The 23,406-nt window shown below is 41.2% G+C and overlaps 1 protein-coding gene across 4 annotated transcripts in view; it reads right to left on the minus strand.

Moving 5' to 3' along the window:
- rab3ip (RAB3A interacting protein (rabin3)) overlaps positions 1-12,187 on the minus strand; it is a 38,712-nt gene extending 26,525 nt beyond the window's left edge. Inside the window, exons 1-5 of one of the 4 annotated variants that reach the window (XM_061983579.2) lie at positions 12,046-12,187; positions 3,020-3,136; positions 2,790-2,956; positions 2,538-2,709; positions 2,247-2,342 (exon numbers count right to left, since the gene is read on the minus strand). In XM_061983579.2, the coding sequence (XP_061839563.1) occupies positions 2,247-2,342; positions 2,538-2,709; positions 2,790-2,956; positions 3,020-3,109 (525 nt within the window). In that variant the 5' untranslated portion in view covers positions 3,110-3,136; positions 12,046-12,187. Of the gene's footprint in view, positions 1-2,246; positions 2,343-2,537; positions 2,710-2,789; positions 3,137-11,900 lie in introns of all 4 variants that reach the window. The other 3 variants (XM_061983577.2, XM_061983576.2, XM_061983575.2) reach the window with 3 other exon arrangements.
- Positions 12,188-23,406: the final 11,219 nt, after the last annotated feature.

The raw sequence follows: 23,406 nt of genomic DNA on the forward strand, positions 1-23,406 counted from the left end.
CTTCATCGTAAAAGAGTGCAGGTACTACACTGGCCTGCCTGTAGTCCAGACCTGTCTCCCATTGAAAATGTGTGGCGCATTATGAAGCCTAAAATAGCACAACGGAGACCCCCGGACTGTTGAACAACTTAAGCTGTACATCAAGCAAGAATGGGAAATAATTCCACCTGAGAAGCTTCAAAAATGTGTCTCCTCAGTTCCCAAACGTTTACTGAGTGTTGTTAAAAGGAAAGGCCATGTAACACAGTGGTGAACATGCCCTTTCCCAACTACTTTGGCACGTGTTGCAGCCATGAAATTCTAAGTTAATTATTATTTGCAAAAAAAAAATAAAGTTTATGAGTTTGAACATCAAATATTTTGTCTTTGTAGTGCATTCAACTGAATATGGGTTGAAAATAATTTGCAAATCATTGTATTCCGTTTATATTTACATCTAACACAATTTCCCAACTCATATGGAAATGGGGTTTGTACACATTTATATTCATACTGTATATTATTCACTGTTAAAAGCGGCCCTCTGAGGGCAACCATAACTGCGATGTGGCGCTCAATGAAAACGAGTCTGACAGGCCTGATGTAGTTGAATCTGAGGAATATAAATCGATATATCAATTAGGGCTGCAGCTAACGATTATTTTTCTATCGATTAATCTATAGATTATTTTTTCGATTAATCGGTTAATCTATAGATTATTTTTTTCGATTAATCTATAGATTATTTTTCCTTTTACCGATTATTTTTTTTATTTAAAATGAAGAGGAAAAAATAAATGTAGGCCAGTTTTTTCAAAAGGCATGGCTTTTATTTACAAAAAAAAAAGTATGGCCACTCAGTCAACATTGACAACAACATGACAAAATATTCTGTAACAATGTAAACATTTAAAACTTTTAACATTTAACAAAATTTAAAGTAGCTTATTTGCTTTTTAATGTGCAAATATAAAAGTAAACATCCAGTGCAAATCTTAATATTCTGGAATAGTATAAGCATTTCAAAAGTAAAAGTATTGCTTATTTTGCTTTAAAATGTGCAAAAATAAAGATAAACATCCAATACAAAAAAGTGCAAAACGGAAATATTCTGTAACAAGTGTAAACATTTCAACAAAAGTAAAAGTATTGCTTATTTGCTAAAATGTGCAAAAATAAAGCTAAACATCCAATACAAAAAAGTGTACAGTGTAAACATTTCAACAAAAGTAAAAGTATTGCTTATTTTGCTTAATAACACAACAATGATAGTATGATTAAAGTGAAAGTTAATTGTTGGTTTGTACATAGTATATGTAACTGTTAATGTTGTAAAAGGTATTTGCACAACTAATTAACGTTAGCGTTTGTGACACGTCTTGTGCCGTGGGGTTCTTTCAGGACCGACAGACTGAACGCCAGACGGCTTTGCCAGGTTTACAATCTTTTAATTTTACACAGTCTTTTCTCTTCCAACTCTTTTCTCTTTCTTTCCTCGCTTTTCAGCTCCTCTTCCTCGCTCGCTCGTCGTCCCCTGTCTCTTGCGGCGTCGCTCCCGGCGCGCCCCGCCTCGCCGCTCGCTCGCCGCCGCCGCCTCTCCACAGCGTTAAAGAGGAGCGCGTCTTTGTAAACACTGAACAGGCACGCCAAACGCGCCTCTCAGAGCAAACGGTGCTTTAGTTTATGAATTTACAATGCAGATACAAATGACACATTCATGTTTTTGTGTAATAATGACAACGTATACGCACGCGGACGAATGACTTGTTGATGGCAAGAACGCTGTCGGGGGTTTTCTTTTCAAATGTTCGTTCATAGTCGTTGTGCTGCTATGATAGGCCATTTCCGCTCGACACAGTGTGCATACAACAACATTATTAGGCCGTTTATTGAAATACTCCCACACTTTTGACGACTTTTGGCGTGCTTTTTTCCCCTCGCTCGCATCGTCTGCTTTGCGCTCCGCCATGACAGTAGTGTGACGTAAATATGCGACGCGCCGACGCACAAAAACGGCGTCGACGTATTTACGTAACCGATGACGTCGACGCGTCGTTTCAGCCTTAATATCAATTAATCGTTACACCTTTTGAAATATGCTACCCTTTTATTATATGCGAATCGGTACCTAATTTAGTGTACCCCTATAAAAGTACCAAATTTGGTGCCCATCCCATTATACTTTCCCCAGTCAGTCAAAGAGTGACATGATGCCTCTGAGCAAACAGGAAAAAGGAAGTGCATGGGACGGCAGGAAGCGCACCGACCTGGAAGAGGCTGGCGGTGAGTTCCTCCAGCTCCTGGCCGAGCTGATCTCGCACTTTTGACAACCTCTCACACTCCTCATCCTTTAACTGCAGCTCCTTGCACACACACACACAAGCAGCCAACGATGGTCAAATCATAACACGACAACAAAGACATGGAAAATGAAAGAATCAGTGAGAAAAATCATGATCGATGACAACAAAACAAATAAATTAACTATGACAAAGACACACACACTTACACATTTACACACAAACACACGCAGGTTGACTGACAGGCACAAGTCTTACCCTCTGGGCCTTGGCGAGCTCCTCCTTCAGACGCTCGTATCCTTTCTCGCGCACCTCCATGACCGACGGGCTGCGGAGGCGTGAAAGGCTGTTGCTCAGCACGCTGCACTCCTCGCCATCCTCCCCAGACAGGAAGTTGCCCTCTGCCGCCTCCGCCTCCTGGCCTTGCACGCTGTGAGGCGTCGCCACGGAAACGAGAGTAGTCCGATATGTTATAGCTGACATGCTCATCGATGACGTCAAGCGCCTTACCTTCCATTGTGGTTATGTCGCGGCGTGGAGTAGACGGGCTGTGTGGGGAGCTGGTCGGCCCGCAGGGAAGAGCGGAGGCCAGCTGGGGGCGGTCCTAAGGCGTGAGTGCGGTACAGAGAGGACGGCGGGGCGCTGTGGAGTGCGGGGGGCCGCTGCTCTGCTTGGTTCTGCAGCAAAACAGAAAAAGGAATTTGGCTTGGATGCGAGTCAGGGATTGACTTTTCACATACCTGCAGGTCAGGTGTGGTGGGCGAGGTCAGGTTGACCTCATGGAACCCTTCCAGAGCTTCGGGGTTAGCAGGACCACCGCTGCAGGCCATGGCAGCTGCCGTGGTTCATCCTTCAGTCTGCAGGCGGAGAGGAGAGTTGAGTAAAGTCGCGCACTGTGACTCTGCCCACGTATTACTTTGCAGCGTTCTGAAGACAGCTTGACGAACAGGTGCAGAACTGTTGCACGCGCTCAAGACTTTTTGCAGCACAGCTTGGACTGTGTGTGCTAAGTGGGAGTGTACCTAACTAAGAACAAACAAGGCGTGTTCCCGTTCCAAGGCCACAATGTAGCGTTCATGATGTTACCGTGTGGACGACACCTTCAGCCGTATTGTAGCCTCACGGACCTGACCCTCTGTCGCCATGGACACCAGCCATGGTAACATGACACAGAGAAGGATGCAGTACAGATCCTGTTACACACCTGAAGACGACTTTAAAACAACATCACATGACTGTAGGTCCTAAAACACGGAAGGGGTTTAAATCAGCTGTCTGCAGGAAAAACAAAGACCTGTTGTCCAAGTCTCTACGCAGCTGAAATGATTGATAATCTAATCACGCTGCAAACTACACACGTGACAGCTCTCACTAACCACAAATAGTCTGCATTGTTTAAAAAAAAAACACACTGATCTGTCACTAATAGGGATGTGACGGTATTGTAGGTACCGCGGTATGCTGTTTCAAATTCCTCACAATAATGTGTGACGGTGTCAAACTAAATCTTGGTGAGTGTAGTTTTGGTCTGGTGCTTTTGCATTGGCCCGTCTGAAAATAAACTATCCATCCATCCATCTATCTTCTTCCGCTTATCCGAGGCCGGGTCGCGGGGGCAGCAGCTTAAGCAGGGAAGCCCAGACTTCCCTCTCCCCAGCCACTTCGTCCAGCTCCTCCCGGGGGATCCCGAGGCGTTCCCAGGCCAGCCGGGAGAGATAGTCTTCCCAGCGTGTCCTGGGTCTTCCCCGTGGCCTCCTACTGGTCGGACGTGCTCGAAACACCTTCCTAGGGAGGCGTTCGGGTGGCATCCTGACCACATGCCCGAACCACCTCATCTGGCTCCTCTCGATGTGGAGGAGCAGCGGCTTTACTTTGAGCTCCCCCCGAATGACAGAGCTTCTCACCCTATCTCTAAGGGAGAGCCCCGCCACTCGGCGGAGGAAACTCATTTCGGCCGCTTGTACCCGTGATCTTGTCCTTTCGGTCATATCCCAAAGCTCATGACCATAGGTGAGGATGGGAACGTAGATCGACCGGTAAATCGAGAGCTTTGCCTTCCGGCTCAGCTCCTTCTCCACCACAACGGATCGATACAGCGTCCGCATTACTGAAGATGCCGCACCGATCCGCCTGTCGATCTCAAGATCCACTCTTCCCTCACTCGTGAACAAGACTCCGAGGTACTTAAACTCCTCCACTTGGGGCAAGATCTCCTCCCCAACCCGGAGATGGCACTCCACCCTTTTCCGGGAGAGAACCATGGACTCGGACTTGGAGGTGCTGATTCTCATCCCAGTCGCTTCACACTCGGCTGCGAACCGATCCAGCGAGAGCTGAAGATCTTGGCCAGAGGAAGCCATCAGGACCACATCATCTGCAAATAGCAGAGACCTAATCCTGCAGCCACCAAACCAGATCCCCTCAACGCCTTGACTGCGCCTAGAAATTCTGTCCATAAAGGTTATGAACAGAATGGGTGACAAAGGGCAGCCTTGGCGGAGTCCAACCCTCACTGGAAACGTGTCCGACTTACTGCCGGCAATGCGGACCAAGCTCTGGCACTGATTATACAGGGAGCGGACTGCCACAATAAGACAGTCCGTTACCCCATACTCTCTGAGCACTCCCCACAGGACACGGTCGAATGCCTTCTCCAAGTCCACAAAGCACATGTAGACTGGTTGGGCAAACTCCCATGCACCCTCAAGGACCCTGCCGAGAGTATAGAGCTGGTCCACAGTTCCACGACCAGGACGAAAACCACACTGTTCCTCCTGAATCCGAGGTTCGACTATCCGGCGTAGCCTCCTCTCCAGTACAACTGAATAGACCTTACCGGGAAGGCTGAGGAGTGTGATCCCACGATAGTTGGAACACACCCTCCGGTTCCCCTTCTTAAAGAGAGGAACCACCACCCCGGTCTGCCAATCCAGAGGTACCGCCCCCGATGTCCACGCGATGTTGCAGAGTCTTGTCAACCAAGACAAAATAAACTACATCCCCCATAATCCTCTACCGGCAAGGCAGTGGCGTGAAACGCCGTAAAGGGGAGAAAAAAAGGAAGCAAGCGGCCGGGAGAAGTGTGTTCGTAGTAGATAAGAGTAATTGTTTTCTTATGGACATTTCCTCAACATTTCATCAAAATTCACCCATAACTGTTTGAGGACAAACAAACACTGGCGAAAACATAATCTCTTTGGCGGACAAAATAAAGTCTGAATACTTAAGTTAAGTATGATGTATGATGACATTTAGGGCTGGACGATATGGCTGAAAACTGTATCACAGTATAAGTTTTTTTCATGTTGGTAAATATCGATAATTATTGATATTTTTATGACCTATGGAAACCTTTAAATTAAGGTGCAAAACTAAGGAATGTGTTAGAAATGCTTAATAAAGTGTAACAAAATAGTGCAAAGTGTAATAATGTAAACAAAGAAACCTGAGAAAAACAACAATTTGCAAGTTGAGTGCCATACATACATACATACATAAATACACATACATACATACATTATATATATACATATATATATATATATATATATATATATATATTAGAGATGCGCGGATAGGCAATTATTTCATCCGCAACCGCATCAGAAAGTCGTCAACCATCCGCCATCCACCCGATGTAACATTTGATCAGAACCGCACCCACCCGCACCCGCCCGTTGTTATATATCTAATATAGACGATGCAAGGCATTAGTGAGGTTATAAAGCTTTTGCCTGTTAAAGAAAGGAGACTGATCCAATGCAGCACAGACATTCGCATGCCACGCTGTCACGGCCCAGACGCACACCAGTGCGCAATCATATGGGAGCCGCGCTGAGCGCACCTCCAAGCGCGTCTCGCTGCCGGCGACGGCCGGGTATGGGCCCGACGCTCCAGCGCCATCCATTTTCAGGGCTAGTTGATTCGGCAGGTGGGTTGTTACACACTCCTTAGCGGGTTCCGACTTCCATGGCCACCGTCCTGCTGTCTATATCAACCAGGGTGAGCCCCACCCCTTTCGTGAGCGCACTGCGTGCGGAGTGACCCCTGTTACGCGCCCCCGGCAACAGGGGTGGCGGGCAGGTAAGCTGCGCGGGCGGAGCGCGCGGAGTGACCCCTGTTACGAGCCCCCGGCCACGGAGGTGGCGGGCAGGTAAGCTGCTTATCTGCTGCGCGTGACGCCGGCCGCGGCGAAGGCGGACGAGGCGGGGTGTCGGTGCGGTGGGCGCGGTGGTGACCCTGGACGTGCGTCGGGCCCTTCTCGCGGATCGCCTCAGCTACGGCTCCCGGTGGGGCCCTCTCGGGGGAAGGGGCCTCGGTCCAAACATTTGATCGCTTGCCCGTACGTGCGTGCCGCTATGTGCATGTCACGTACGTAACTTTGGGGAAATATATGTGCTGTATGAACTTTGGGGAGGTGAACGGTACTTTGGGCTGTGGGATTGAGTGTGTTGTGCAGGTGTTTGAGTTGTATTGGCGGGTTATATGGACGGGAGGGAGGAAGTGTTTGTTATGCGGGATTAATTTGTGGCATATTAAATATAAGCCTGGTTGTGTTGTGGCTAATAGAGTATATATATGTCTTGGGTTTATTTACTGTTTTAGTCATTCCCAGCTGAATATCAGGTCCCACCCGCCTCTCACAGCATCTTCCCTATCTGAATCGCTCCCACTGCCCTCTAGTCCTTCACTCTCACTTTCCTCATCCACAAATCTTTCATCCTCGCTCAAATTAATGGGGAAATCGTCGCTTTCTCGGTCCGAATCGCTCTCGCTGCTGGTGGCCACGATTGTAAACAATGTGCGGATGTGAGGAGCTCCACAACCTGTGACGTCACGCACATATCGTCTGCCAGAGGTGGGTAGTAACGCGCTACATTTACTCCGTTACATCTACTTGAGTAACTTTTGGGATAAATTGTACTTCTAAGAGTAGTTTTAATGCAACTTACTTTTACTTTTACTTGAGTATATTTATAGAGAAGAAACGCTACTTTTACTCCGCTACTTTTATCTACATTCAGCTCGCTACTCGCTACTAATTTTTATCGATCTGTTAATGCACGCTTTGTTTGTTTTGGTCTGTCAGACAGACCTTCAAAGTGCTTGCGTTACTGGTGACGTTTCACTCCGTTCCACCAATAAAATGCAGTCACTAGTGACGTTTGACTCCGTTCCACCAATCAAATGCAGTCACTGGTGACGTTGGACCAATCAAACAGAGCCAGGCGGTCACATGACCTGACTTAAACAAGTTGAAAAACTTATTGGGGTTTTACCATTTAGTGGTCAATTGTACGGAATATGTACTGTACTGTGCAATCTACTAATACAAGTTTCAATCAATCAATCAAAAGTGTGAAGGAAAAAAGACACTTTTTTATTTCAACCGTACATCCCGTCAAAAGCCTAAAGACTGACTGCACAGTTCCTGTCTTCACAATAAAAGTGCCGCTCCATCGCGCCTGCACTTACAAAATAAGAGTCTCCGAAAGCCAGCGCAAACAAGCTAGCAAGCTACGGAATTTGCCGCCAATGTATTTCTTGTAAAGTGTGTGAAAACGAATATGGAAGCTGGACAAATAAAATGCCAAAAACCAACCACTTTCATGTGGTATTAGACAGAAAGGAGGAACTTTTCTTCTCCTCCATTTGAAAACGTGGACGTTATCAGCACTACTGTCTGATTACAATCAATGCAAGTCATCAGAATCAGGTAATACACCAACTTATATTCTTGTCTTCATGAAAGAAAGGAATCTATATGTGTTAAACATGCATGTATATTCATTAAAACACCTTTAACATGTAAACAAAAACAGCAAACTAAATAAATATAAATGATATACTGGATATATCAATTTATGTGTATATATATATATATATATATATATTTGATATGTGTGTGTATGTTACTCATCAGTTACTCAGTACTTGAGTAGTTTTTTCACAACATACTTTTTACTTTTACTCAAGTAAATATTTGGGTGACTACTCCTTACTTTTACTTGAGTAATTAATCTCTAAAGTAACAGTACTCTTACTTGAGTACAATTTCTGGCTACTCTACCCACCTCTGTCGTCTGCTACTTCCGGTACAGGCAAGGCTTTTTTTATCAGTGATCAAAAGTTGCGAACTTTATCGTAGATGTTCTCTACTAAATCCTTTCAGCAAAAATATGGCAATATCGCGAAATGATCAAGTATGACACATATAGAATGGACCTGCTATCCCCGTTTAAATAAGAAAATCGCATTTCAGTAGGCCTTTAAAAAATTAATAAATTAAAAGAATACTTCCAGTGTTTCCCACACATTCATTTATTTGTGGCGGCCCGCCACGAAAGAATTACGTCCGCCACAAATGGATTTTTTGGCTTTTGACTCGCTCGACCGCTCATAAAAGCAATGGGACTCTGTCTGTGAATGTACCTTGTAGTTACAACTCCGGTTTAGTAGGTGGCGGTAGCCTACTATGCATTGTAACTCCGCCAATAGCACTTAATTCACCTGGTGGGCCAGAAGAAGAAGAAGAAGAAGAAGAAGAAGAAGAAGACGGCGGAGTAAAAGAACGGACCGACCGGATCAAAATACGAGGGTAATATAGGTTGTAGGTAGATAAGTTATAGCTGCATCGCTCGCGGCTCGTCATATATTTAACGTTAATCCGCGATTTCACCGAGCGTTTCACTGACGGTGAGCAGCCGGACGCTGCTTCATTAACACCGCCGGTGTTGTCACGTCACGTGTTACAATACCGACGAGCTAACATGTCCAGGTTATAACACTGTTGTCAATAAACACACGTGGAGACGGTGCTTCAGATACTGCATTAATAATGAAGCTAAATTGTCCACTGTCCACTGCAGCATGTGAATGCAATGAAAAGAATAAAATCTGAGCCAACCAGCTGTTAAAATGTTGTCCAGGTTAATGTTTTGGCCATTAAAGGCCCTTCATTTCAAGATTTCAACTGTGATCAGGCTTTAAACAGGTGGCTGACCTGTTCAGATGGGTGTAACTTAGGGGTGCTCACACTTTTTAATTGATCAAGTCGTGGGGATCTACCTCATTCATATATATAATTTATATTTACTTATTTATGAAATATATGTTTTTGTTAACAAGTTAAAGGTGTTTAATGATAACGCAAGCATGTTTAACACATATAGTTAATATTGTTAATAAATTAAAGGTGTTTAATGATAATACAAGTATGTTTGATACATATAGTTAATATTGTTAACAAGTTAAAGGTGTTTAAAGATAATACAAGCATGTTTAACACATATTGTTAATAAATTAAAGGTGTTTAATGATAATACAAGTATGTTTGATACATATAGTTAATATTGTTAACAAGTTAAAGGTGTTTAATGACAACACAAGCATGTTTAACACATATAGTTAATATTGTTAACAAGTTAAAGGTGTTTAAAGATAATACAAGCATGTTTAACACATATAGATTCCTTTCTTTCATGAAGACAAGAATATAAGTTGGTGTATTACCTGATTCTGATGACTTGCATTGATTGGAATCAGACAGTGGTGCTGATAACGTCCGCATTTTCGAATGGAGGAGAAAAAAAGTCCTCCTTTCTGTCCAATACCACATGAAAGTGGTTGGTTTTTGGCATCTTATTTGTCCAGCTTCTGTACGCCTTTACAAGAAATACATTGTCGGCAAACTCCGTAGCTTGCTAGCTTGTGCACGCCAGCTTTCTGAGACTCTTATTTTGTTAGCGCAACTGTGCAGTCGGTCTTTGGAGTTTTGACGACGGGTACGGCGCCAGAGTATGTTGAAATAAAGTGTTCCTCGCCTTCCTGTCGGTAATTTTAATGAGCTAAATATGTACATAAAGTGTTGTACTTATATTCCAACTCCGCGTTCTTCTTGGTCGCCCCCCCGCCCCCCGACCACACCACCACAAATAGATGCCTGTCCTGTGGGAAACACGGACTTTCCTCTATTAAAAAGGTAAAATTAGGAGATAAATGACAAAAAGCTGACACGTTTATATTAATAATGAATTTAAAAAAACTGTGCTGCCCTTTGTCACCGATTCTGTTCATAACTTTTATGGACAGAATTTCTAGGCGCAGTCAAGGCGTTGAGGGGATCTGGTTTGGTGGCTGCAGGATTAGGTCTCTGCTTTTTGCAGATGATGTGGTCCTGATGGCTTCATCTGGCCAGGATCTTCAGCTCTCACTGGATCGGTTCGCAGCTGAGTGTGAAGCGACTGGGATGAGAATCAGCACCTCCAAGTCCGAGTCCATGGTTCTCGCCCGGAAAAGGGTGGAGTGCCATCTCCGGGTTGGGGAGGAGATCTTGCCCCAAGTGGAGGAGTTCAAGTACCTCGGAGTCTTGTTCACGAGTGAGGGAAGAGTGGATCGTGAGATCGACAGGCGGATCGGTGCGGCGTCTTCAGTAATGCGGACGCTGTATCGATCCGTTGTGGTGAAGAAGGAGCTGAGCCGGAAGGCAAAGCTCTCAATTTACCGGTCGATCTACGTTCCCATCCTCACCTATGGTCATGAGCTTTGGGTTATGACCGAAAGGACAAGATCACGGGTACAAGCGGCCGAAATGAGTTTCCTCCGCCGGGTGGCGGGGCTCTCCCTTAGAGATAGGGTGAGAAGCTCTGTCATCCGGGGGGAGCTCAAAGTAAAGCCGCTGCTCCTCCACATCGAGAGGAACCAGATGAGGTGGTTCGGGCATCTGGTCAGGATGCCACCCGAGCGCCTCCCTAAGGAGGTGTTTAGGGCATGTCCGACCGGTAGGAGGCCACGAGGAAGACCCAGGACACGTTGGGAAGACTATGTCTCCCGGCTGGCCTGGGAACGCCTCGGGATCCCCCGGGAGGAGCTGGACGAAGTGGCTGGGGAGAGGGAAGTCTGGGCTTCCCTGCTTAGGCTGCTGCCCCCGCGACCCGACCTCGGATAAGCGGAAGAAGATGGATGGATGGATGGATGGATGTGGGAAACACTGACTTTCCTCTATTAAAAAGGTAAAATTAGGAGATAAATGACAATAAGCTGACACGTTTATATTAATAATGAATTTTAAAAAACTGTACATGTATGCATGCATGCTTTAGAGCTCCTGCCTGGAAAGAAGATAATGTTTGCCTTAGTGCCCTTCGAACTTGCCTTGGTGCCCTAAAATATGAGCCCTCCTTTAAGGCAACACTTGCCATGACCTCAAAAAAGTTAAAATTGGAGGCCTGTAGCTAACCCCCGAGCTAACAAGCTAAATAACGGCTAACGTAAACAAGGTAACGGCGTCGGCTAGCATGCTAATGTTTGTTAGGTGGCTAACGAGCACATGCTAACAGCCGCTAACACAAGACACACCGCTTATTTATTAGCATTCAGTCGACGGCCATTAACGCCACACTGGGATAATTATAGAGACTTTTCCTGGTGTCAATTTGGTGTTACAACTATGTAAAAAAAAACACACACAACTACAACATCTGTCAACCAGTCACTTAGCATTATATCCGTTAATCGCTTCAGGGTGAGGGCTACCCTGCTGTCATTTATACGACCAAAACAGGACGATTTCATGACTGCACCGTCGTACTGTGGAAACAATATGGACAAAAAATGACTTACTTGTATGCAAAACATGCAGGAAAAGCTGTCAAGCTGAAAAAAAAAAAGGAAAAAAAAGACGTTCCGACGTCCGATAATGGGCGCATCGAGCCTATTTCTACATGCTGATGTAATTCAGTTCTGGCCAAGTTCGTGCTGGACTCACCCGGACCGGTGCGTGGACAGAAACCGGGCTACGGTCCCGGATAGGAAGCCGACAAAGAGGATCCAGCACCGGCGGAGGGGTTATTGACGCAGCCTGGAGCAGGGTCGGAGCGGTTCAAACGTCGACACTGTCGATACCAAGGGTAGTATCAGTATAAACTCGATATTTTTCAGCTCCCCTTCTGTGTTTATGTCCACAACTAGGGATGTCCGATAATGGCGTTTTGCCGATATCCGATATTCCAATATTGTCCAACTCTTAATTACCGATACCGATATATACAGTCGCGGAATTAACACATTATTAAGCCTAATTTGGACAACCAGGTATGGTGGAGATAAGGTCCTTTTTTTTTAAAAGAAAAAATACAATAAGATAAATTAAATAAAAACATTTTCTTATTTAAAAATAATAATAAAATAAAATAAGATAAAAACATTTAAAAAAAAATCTTGAATAAGAAAGAAAGTGAAACAACAGGTATGGTGAAGATAAGATCATTGTTTTAAGAATTAATAAAATCCATCCATCCATCCATCTTCTTCCGCTTAGCCGAGGTCGGGTCGCGGGGGCAGCAGCCTAAGCAGGGAAGCCCAGACTTCCCTCTCCCCAGCCACTTCGTCCAGCTCCTCCCGGGGGATCCCGAGGCGTTCCCAGGCCAGCCGGGAGACATAGTCTTCCCAACGTGTCCTGGGTCTTCCTCGTGGCCTCCTACCGGTCGGACGTACATGCCCTAAAAAACCTCCTTAGGGAGGCGCTCGGGTGTCATCCTGACCAGATGCCCGAACCACCTCATCTGGCTCCTCTCCATGTGGAGGAGCAGCGGCTTTACTTTGAGCTCCCCCCGGATGGCAGAGCTTCTCACCCTATCTCTAAGGGAGAGCCCCGCCACCCGGCGGAGGAAACTCATTTCGGCCGCTTGTACCCGTGATCTTGTCCTTTCGGTCATAACCCAAAGCTCATGACCATAGGTGAGGATGGGAACGTAGATCGACCGGTAAATTGAGAGCTTTGCCTTCCGGCTCAGCTCCTTCTTCACCACAACGGATCGATACAGCGTCCGCATTACTGAAGACGCCGCACCGATCCGCCTGTCGATCTCACGATCCACTCTTCCCTCACTCGTGAACAAGACTCCGAGGTACTTGAACTCCTCCACTTGGGGCAAGATCTCCTCCCCAACCCGGAGATGGCACTCCACCCTCTTCCGGGCGAGAACCATGGACTCGGACTTGGAGGTGCTGATTCTCATCCCAGTCGCTTCACACTCGGCTGCGAACCGATCCAGTGAGAGCTGAAGATCCTGGCCAGATGAAGCCATCAGGACCAAATCATCTGCAAAAAGCAGAGACCTAATCCTGCAGCCACCAAACCGGATCCCCTCAACGCCTTGACTGCGCCTAGAAATTCTGTCCATAAAAGTTATGAACAGAATGGGTGACAAAGGGCAGCCTTGGCGGAGTCCAACCCTCACCGGAAACGTGTCCGACTTACTGCCGGCAATGCGGACCAAGCTCTGACACTGATCATACAGGGAGCGGACCGCCACAATCAGACAGTCCGAAACCCCATACTCTCTGAGCACTCCCCACAGGACTTCCCGAGGGACACGGTCGAATGCCTTCTCCAAGTCCACAAAGCACATGTAGACTGGTTGGGCAAACTCCCATGCACCCTCAAGGACCCTGCCGAGAGTATAGAGCTGGTCCACAGTTCCACGACCAGGACGAAAACCACACTGTTCCTCCTGAATCCGAGGTTCGACTATCCGGCGTAGCCTCCTCTCCAGTACACCTGAATAGACCTTACCGGGAAGGCTGAGGAGTGTGATCCCACGATAGTTGGAACACACCCTCCGGTTCCCCTTCTTAAAGAGAGGAACCACCACCCCGGTCTGCCAATCCAGAGGTACCGCCCCCGATGTCCACGCGATGCTGCAGAGTCTTGTCAACCAAGACAGCCCCACAGCATCCAGAGCCTTAAGGAACTCCGGGCGGATCTCATCCACCCCCGGGGCCTTGCCACCGAGGAGCTTTTTAACTACCTCAGCAACCTCAGCCCCAGAAATAGGAGAGCCCACCACAGACTCCCCTGGCACTGCTTCCTCATAGGAAGACGTGTTGGTGGGATTGAGGAGGTCTTCGAAGTATTCCCTCCACCGATCCACAACTTCCGCAGTCGAGGTCAGCAGAACACCATCCGCACCATACACTGTGTTGATAGTGCACTGCTTCCCCTTCCTGAGGCGGCGGATGGTGGTCCAGAATCGCTTCGAAGCCGTCTGGAAGTCGTTTTCCATGGCTTCCCCGAACTCTAACCATGTCCGAGTTTTTGCCTCCGCGACCGCTGAAGCCGCACACCGCTTGGCCTGTCGGTACCTGTCCGCTGCCTCAGGAGTCCCATGAGCCAAAAGAACCCGATAGGACTCCTTTTTCAGCTTGACGGCATCCCTCACCGCCGGTGTCCACCAACGGGTTCTAGGATTACCGCCACGACAGGCACCAACTACCTTGCGGCCACAGCTCCAATCAGCCGCCTCGACAATAGAGGTACGGAACATGGTCCATTCGGACTCAATGTCCAGCTCCTCCCTCGTGACATGTTCAAAGTTCTTCCGGAGGTGGGAATTGATACTAAATAATAAAATAAATAATGATGAGGTGGCGACTTGTCCAGGGTGTACCCCGCCTTCCGCCCGATTGTAGCTGAGATAGGCTCCAGCGCCCCCCGCGACCCCAAAGGGAATAAGCGGTAGAAAATGGATGGATGGATGGATAAAATAAGATAAATAAATTTAAAAAAAAATCTTGAATAAAAAAGAAAGTAAAACAATATAAAAACAGTTACATAGAAACTAGTAAATAATGAAAATGAGTCAAATTAAGTGTTAAAGGTTAGTACTATTAGTGGAGCAGCAGCACGCACAATCATGTGTGCTTACGGACTGTATCCCTTGCAGACTGTATTGATATATATTGATATATAATGTAGGAACCTACCACAATATTAATAACAGAAAGAAACAACCCTTTTGAGTGAATGAGTGTAAATGGGGGAGGGAGGGGTTTTTTTGGTTGGTGCACTAATTGTAAGTGTATCTTGTGTTTTTTATGTTGATTTAATAAAAAATAAAAAAATAAAAATAAAATAAAACGATTCCGATAATTTAAAAAAACGATACCGATAATTTCTGATATTACATTTTAAAGTAGAGATGTCCGATAATGACTTTTTGCCGATATGCGATATTCCGATATTGTCCAACTCTTTAATTACTGATACCGATATAAACCGATACCGATATCAACCGATACCAATATATACAGTGGTGGAATTAACACATTATTATGCCTAATTTGGACAACCAGGTATGGTGAAGATAAGGTCCTTTTTTCAAAAAAATAATAAAATAAAATAAGATAAATAAATTAAAAGCATTTTCTTGAATAAAAAATAAAGTAAAACAATATAAAAACAGTTACATAGAAACTAGTAATGAATGAAAATGAGTAAAATGAAGTGTTAAAGGCAGGCCCGGCCCTAACCAATCTGGCGCCCTAGGCAAGATTTTAGGTGGCGCCCCCCCACATCGGCAGTGAAGTGTATATACTCACAAGAAACCGAATAGCTTTGTCTTTTACTTTTTTTTTTTTACTTACAACTATACCTAATATATAAAGGGGTGGAAAAGTGACTATTACCTGCAGGGCAAACATTAGCTAACCAGAAGGCAATAACAATGTAAACAAAAAACACCTGCTTAAAAGATCTAATACAAATGTCCCTGAGGAATGTAAGGTGGGAGTACTGTAATTACCTAACGTTACATTATTATTTTCCATAACAATTTAGCCCCCTCCACAATATTAACCCGACGTTAAAACAGAACTAGCTATTTATTGATTAGCAATTGCCGAATCATGTAACATTAGCTTAATGCTAAAAAGCCAGGTTACTATCACATTCTGTAACAGACAAATAATTTCATGTAGGCTAACGTTACCTACCTGCTACCTCTGTCTTTTTCTCGTTTCTCCTCCTCTTCTTTTCTCTTTTTTCTTCCCTGGGCACCTGACAGTTTTGGCCGTTTTGACATCTTGTGTTGATTTTTTGATGTGGTGACGTCCAAAAAGAGTCATGATACGGGAAGGGGGGGGGCGTAATGTTGTAACAAATAATATTTCTATTAAATAGGCTTTACTTTGCATTTTAATTAACGTGGGATTATTTTTTGTATTTAGAAATAATAGTACCAACTTTTTTTTTTTTTTTTTTTTTTTTTTTCTCCAACATTTGTGGAACTGGCGTGGCGCCCCCTGATGGACGGCGCCCTTAGCATTTGCCTATACGGCCTATGCCACGGGCCGGCCCTGGTTAAAGGTTAGTACTATTAGTGGAGCAGCAGCACACACAATCATGTGTGCTTACGGACTGTATCCCTTGCAGACTGTATTGATATATATTGATATATAATGTAGGAACCTACCAGAATATTAATAACAGAAAGAAACAACCCTTTTGTGTGAATGAGTGTAAATGGGGGAGGGAGGTTTTTTTTTGGTTGGTGCACTAATTGCACGTGTATCTTGTGTTTTTTATGTTGATTTAATAAAAAATAAAAAAATAAAAATAAAATAAAACGATTCCGATAATTTAAAAAAACGATACCGATAATTTCTGATATTACATTTTAAAGTAGAGATGTCCGATAATGACTTTTTGCCGATATGCGATATTCCGATATTGTCCAACTCTTTAATTACTGATACCGATATAAACCGATACCGATATCAACCGATACCGATATATACAGTCGTGGAATTAACACATTATTATGCCTAATTTGGACAACCAGGTATGGTGAAGATAAGGTCCTTTTTTCAAAAAAATAATAAAATAAAATAAGATAAATAAATTAAAAGCATTTTCTTGAATAAAAAATAAAGTAAAACAATACAAAAACAGTTACATAGAAACTAGTAATGAATGAAAATGAGTAAAATTAAGTGTTAAAGGCAGGCCCGGCCCTAACCAATCTGGCGCCCTAGGCAAGATTTTAGGTGGCGCCCCCCCACATCGGCAGTGAAGTGTATATACTCACAAGAAACCGAATAGCTTTGTCTTTTACTTTTTTTTTCTTTTCTTACAACTATACCTACTATATAAAGGGGTGGAAAAGTGACTATTACCTGCAGGGCAAACATTAGCTAACCAGAAGGCAATAACAATGTAAACAAAAAACACCTGCTTAAAAGATCTAATACAAATGTCCCTGAGGAATGTAAGGTGGGAGTACTGTAATTACCTAACGTTACATTATTATTTTCCATAACAATTTAGCCCCCTCCACAATATTAACCCGACGTTAAAACAGAACTAGCTATTTATTGATTAGCAATTGCCGAATCATGTAACATTAGCTTAATGCTAAAAAGCCAGGTTACTATCACATTCTGTAACAGACAAATAATTTCATATAGGCTAACGTTACCTACCTGCTACCTCTGTCTTTTCTCGTTTCTCCTCCTCTTCTTTTCTCTTTTTTCTTCCCTGGGCACCTGACAGTTTTGGCCGTTTTGACATCTTGTGTTGATTTTTTGATGTGGTGACGTCCAAAAAGAGTCATGATACGGGAAGGGGGGGGGGGCGTAATGTTGTAACAAATAATATTTCTATTAAATAGGCTTTACTTTGCATTTTAATTAACGTGGGATTATTTTTTGTATTTAGAAATAATAGTACCAACTTTTATTTTTTTATTTTTTTATTTTTCTCCAACATTTGTGGAACTGGCGTGGCGCCCCCTGATGGACGGCGCCCTTAGCATTTGCCTATACGGCCTATGCCACGGGCCGGCCCTGGTTAAAGGTTAGTACTATTAGTGGAGCAGCAGCACGCACAATCATGTGTGCTTACGGACTGTATCCCTTGCAGACTGTATTGATATATATTGATATATAATGTAGGAACCTACCACAATATTAATAACAGAAAGAAACAACCCTTTTGTGTGAATGAGTGTAAATGGGGGAGGGAGGTTTTTTTTGGTTGGTGCACTAATTGCACGTGTATCTTGTGTGTTTTATGTTGATTTAATTAAAAATAAAATAAAAATAAAAAACAATACTGATAATAAAAAAAAAACTAGGGATGTCCGATAATGGCTTTTTGCCGATATCTGATATTCCGATATTGTCCAACTCTTTAATTACCGATACTGATATCAACCAATACCGATACATACAGTCGTGGAATTAACACATTATTATGCCTAATTTGGACAACCAGGTATGGTGAAGATAAGGTCCTTTTTAAAAAAAAATAATAATAATACAATAAGATAAATAAAATAAAAACATTTTCTTATTTAAAAATAATAATAAAATAAAATAAGATAAAAACATTTAAAAAAAAATCTTGAATAAGAAAGAAAGTAAAACAACAGGTATGGTGAAGATAAGATCATTGTTTTAAAAATTAATAAAATAAGATAAATAAATTTAAAAAAAAATCTTGAATAAAAAAGAAAGTAAAACAATATAAAAACAGTTACATAGAAACTAGTAAATAATGAAAATGAGTAAAATGAAGTGTTAAAGGTTAGTACTATTAGTGGAGCAGCAGCACGCACAATCATGTGTGCTTACGGACTGTATCCCTTGCAGACTGTATTGATATATATTGATATATAATGTAGGAACCTACCAGAATATTAATAACAGAAAGAAACAACCCTTTTGTGTGAATGAGTGTAAATGGGGGAGGGAGGTTTTTTGGGTTGGTGCACTAATTGTAAGTGTATCTTGTGTTTTTTTATGTTGATTTAATTAAAAATAAAAATAAAATAAAAAACAATACTGATAATAAAAAAAAAACTAGGGATGTCCGATAATGGCTTTTTGCGGATATCTGATATTCCGATATTGTCCAACTCTTTAATTACCGATACTGATATCAACCAATACCGATACATACAGTCGTGGAATTAACACATTATTATGCCTAATTTGGACAACCAGGTATGGTGAAGATAAGGTCCTTTTTCTTTTTTTTTAAATAATACAATAAGATAAATAAAATAAAAACATTTTTCTTATCTAAAAATAATAATAAAATAAAATAAGATAAAAACATTTAAAAAAAAATCTTGAATAAGAAAGAAAGTAAAACAACAGGTATGGTGAAGATAAGATCATTGTTTTAAAAATTAATAAAATAAGATAAATAAATTTTAAAAAAAAATCTTGAATAAAAAAGAAAGTAAAACAATATAAAAACAGTTACATAGAAACTAGTAACCCTCCAAAAAATGTTCTATAGAATCTCTATAGAAATATATAGAACGCTATAGAATTTCGTCGGAATTTCTTTAGAACTGAAGATTCTATAGAATATGTATTCAAAATTCTATAGAAATTCTATAGACATCAGCTTCATGTGCTGGAAGGTCTTTTCACTGTTCTATAGAGCTGGGAATTCTATAGAATATCCTATAGAAATTCTATAGACATTACATTATCTGATGAAAAGTCCATAGATTGTTCTATAGAACTGGGAATTCTATAGAATGTCTAACAGAAATTCTATAGACATTATCCTTTATCTGCTGAAAGGTCTATAGATTGTTCTATAGAACTGGGAATTCTATAGAATGTCTAACAGAAATTCTATAGACATTACTTTATCTGCTGAAAGGTCTATAGATTGTTCTATAGAACTGGGCATTCTATAGAATGTCTAACAGAAATTCTATAGACATTACTTTATCTGCTGAAAGGTCTATAGATTGTTCTATAGAGCTGGGAATTCTATAGAATGTCTAACAGAAATTCTATAGACATTATCCTTTATCTGCTGAAAGGTCTATAGATTGTTCTATAGAACTGGGAATTCTATAGAATGTCTAACAGAAATTCTATAGACATTACTTTATCTGCTGAAAGGTCTATAGATTGTTCTATAGAACTGGGCATTCTATAGAATGTCTAACAGAAATTCTATAGACATTATCCTTTATCTGCTGAAAGGTCTATAGATTGTTCTATAGAACTGGGCATTCTATAGAATGTCTAACAGAAATTCTATAGACATTATCCTTTATCTGCTGAAAGGTCTATAGATTGTTCTATAGAACTGGGCATTCTATAGAATGTCTAACAGAAATTCTATAGACATTATCCTTTATCTGCTGAAAGTTCTATAGATTGTTCTATAGAACTGGGCATTCTATAGAATGTCTAACAGAAATTCTATAGACATTATCCTTTATCTGCTGAAAGTTCTATAGATTGTTCCATGGAATAAAATTCTATAAAATGGCAGCAGCGCTATCACCATAGCATTGATTAATCTCATTAAGTTGATTCACCAGACTTCAGCTTGTTTTTTGAACAATGCAGGATGTCTCCCTCAATTATGAAAATGTTAATTTTGTATCATTCAAAATTGTGAGGTGTCATTTCAAGGCGGACACCCAGAACTATAATGAATGAAAATGAGTAAAATTAACTGTTAAAGGTTAGTACTATTAGTGGACCAATCATGTGTGCTTACGGACTGTATCCCTTGCAGACTGTATTGATATATATTGATATATAATGTAGGAACCACAATATTAATAACAGAAAGAAACAACGCCTCCAGTCAACCTCAACCCTTGACTAACATACCCTCCCCCTTCCACATCCCACCTCCCCGGATTGTAAATAACCAAATGTAAATAATCAAATGTATTTCTAATGTATGTACTTGTTCTTATGCTTTCTGAACTCGATATATGTTCTCTGCTCTCTGTACATATCCTACCAAGAGAGACCTACACGGTTTCAATGCCCATTTCTCTGATGATGCAATTGCTGATGACTGAAGTGCTGATATCAACTAAACCCTCCTCATCCCACCCCCCGGATTGTAAATATTGTACATAATGTAAATAATTCAATGTAAATACTCTGATGATTATCTTGTGTGATGACTATATTATGCTGATAGTATATATTTGTACCATGAATTGATTTACGTGGACCTCGACTTAAACAAGTTGAAAAACTTATTCGGGTGTTACTATTTAGTGGTCAATATGTACTTCACTGTGCAATCTACTAATAAAAGTTTCAACGTGTGAATGAGAGGGAGGTTTTTTTGGGTTGGTGCACTAATTGTAAATGTATCTTGTGTTTTTTATGTTGATTAAAAAATAAAAAAAACCTATACCGATAACAAAAAAACGATACCGATAATTTCCGATATTACATTTTATAAATATCGGCCGATAATATCGAACCGATTTTCGTAATGTTACAATGAAACTTTTTCAAAACAGGGTACAGGTTAGAAAAACTTATGGTTGCTTGGAGATGGCCTTAAAACATATTTTTAAATGTTGATTCTTATAAAAATATAGAAAATTATGACTCAATTCAGAATCAGGGTGAATAGGAATCGCGATATATATATGTGTGTGTGTGTGTGTGTGTGTGTGTGTGTGTGTGTGTGTGTGTGTGTGTGTGTGTGTGTGTGTGTGTGTGTGTGTATATATATGTGTGTGTGTGTATATATGTGTGTGTGTGTACATGTGTATATATATGGATATATGTGTATATGTACAGTATATATATATATATATATATATATATATATATATATATATATATATATATATATATATATACACATATGTATGGATATATATGTATGTATATATCTGAAATAAATGTTTATATATATATATATATACACATATGTATACATATATACACACACATATATATAAATATATACACACATATGTGTATATATTTATACACACACATAAATATATATATATATACACACATATGTGTGTATGTATATATATATATATATATATATATATATATATATATATATATATATATATATATATATATATATATATATATATATATATATATATACACACACACATATATTTTTTTTTGTCAAAGAAACCCTGTCTTTTAATGAAAAAAATAATTTAAAAAAATGTAATAGCCCCCCCCCCCCCCCCAAAATGTCAATGCATATAAAATGTTTGATGTGAAGTAATTGAAGCCTTAAATATAATTCATAAAAACATTGATTTTAAATCATAATTATTTTTTGAGCAATGGCAGTTCGTAAAAATTTTAAAAAAAAATCCCAATAAAATTCTTGGGGATCTAAAAGGGCCCCACTCAGTGTTAAAAATGTATTGTTTTATGCCCTTTTCCCCCAAAGAAAACGTTTTTTTCTATATGGCAAACACACAAAATGTTATATTTTATATTTCAAAGTGGAATATTTGATGTGAAGTAATTGAGGCCTCGAATGGGTCAATAATTCATAAGAACATTGATTCACTATTATTTTTGAGCAATCATTTTGCTTAAACAATTAAGTAATAAGAAAGTATAATTATATTATACTTATTATGTTTGCATGTTGTTAAATTAAATACTTGTTTTTCTTTTTAAAAAGTGTGTCTTTGTTTGCCTAAAACTTTTGTCTATAGTGTTTTATTTTTTATTCTAATCATGATCCAAAACTGAAAGGCAAAATCATCAAATAATTTAATTAAAATTAAAAATGTCGGTATTTGTGTTTGTTTGGTAAAAAAAATAAAAATCTAATAAGATATTTTTGGAGGCGAAAATTTCGGTATCATTTTCAGTTTAGGCAGTATTGGACCGATACCTACATTTGCAATATTGCCCACTCCTGGAGCTCAGGAGGGTGCGTTCAAGGACTGCTGGGAAACCACTAAATCTTAGACGCCTCTTTGCATCCATGCACACGATCAGAATTTGAATAAGAACAACAAATGAGTGATACATTATACAACTATTACTTTTCCTATCAGTGAAATACCCATGTGATCCACACGGTGTCGCAAGACGCCAAAGTAGCAAACTCATAAGCTTGTTCTTAAGCACGTAAATTGTCTAACATGTCCTCTGTTTGTTTCATCTGGAATACAACGAAAGTAAGCAGCGGAAACTGTGTGTGTGTGTGTGTGTGTGTTCCGACACCAAAGTGGAACAAGGAACCCTGGATACTTCCTAAACCACAAGTCCGCGCTCCATGTTGGTGGGCGGGGCTTGCTGACGTCACCAAGCAAGGCGGAGTCGGTAGACTTGAACACAAAGTGTACTTGAGTAGAAAAAAAGATTCATGTAGTATTCCTCTAAGGTAAGACCTTTCTGAGGATGGAGCTTCCATACTTGAAAGTAAGTCTGATTTCATTTTTATCCAATGAAGTCTTTCTTCTATTACTTTTATTTACACTGCAAGTTCATCATTTCAGAATTGAAGAACTTATTTGACATTAACATGACCCACTATGCCTTTGATTATTTGGCAATG

This window comes from Nerophis lumbriciformis, linkage group LG25 (genome assembly GCF_033978685.3).
Source record: "Nerophis lumbriciformis linkage group LG25, RoL_Nlum_v2.1, whole genome shotgun sequence".
Classification (NCBI taxonomy): domain Eukaryota; kingdom Metazoa; phylum Chordata; class Actinopteri; order Syngnathiformes; family Syngnathidae; genus Nerophis; species Nerophis lumbriciformis.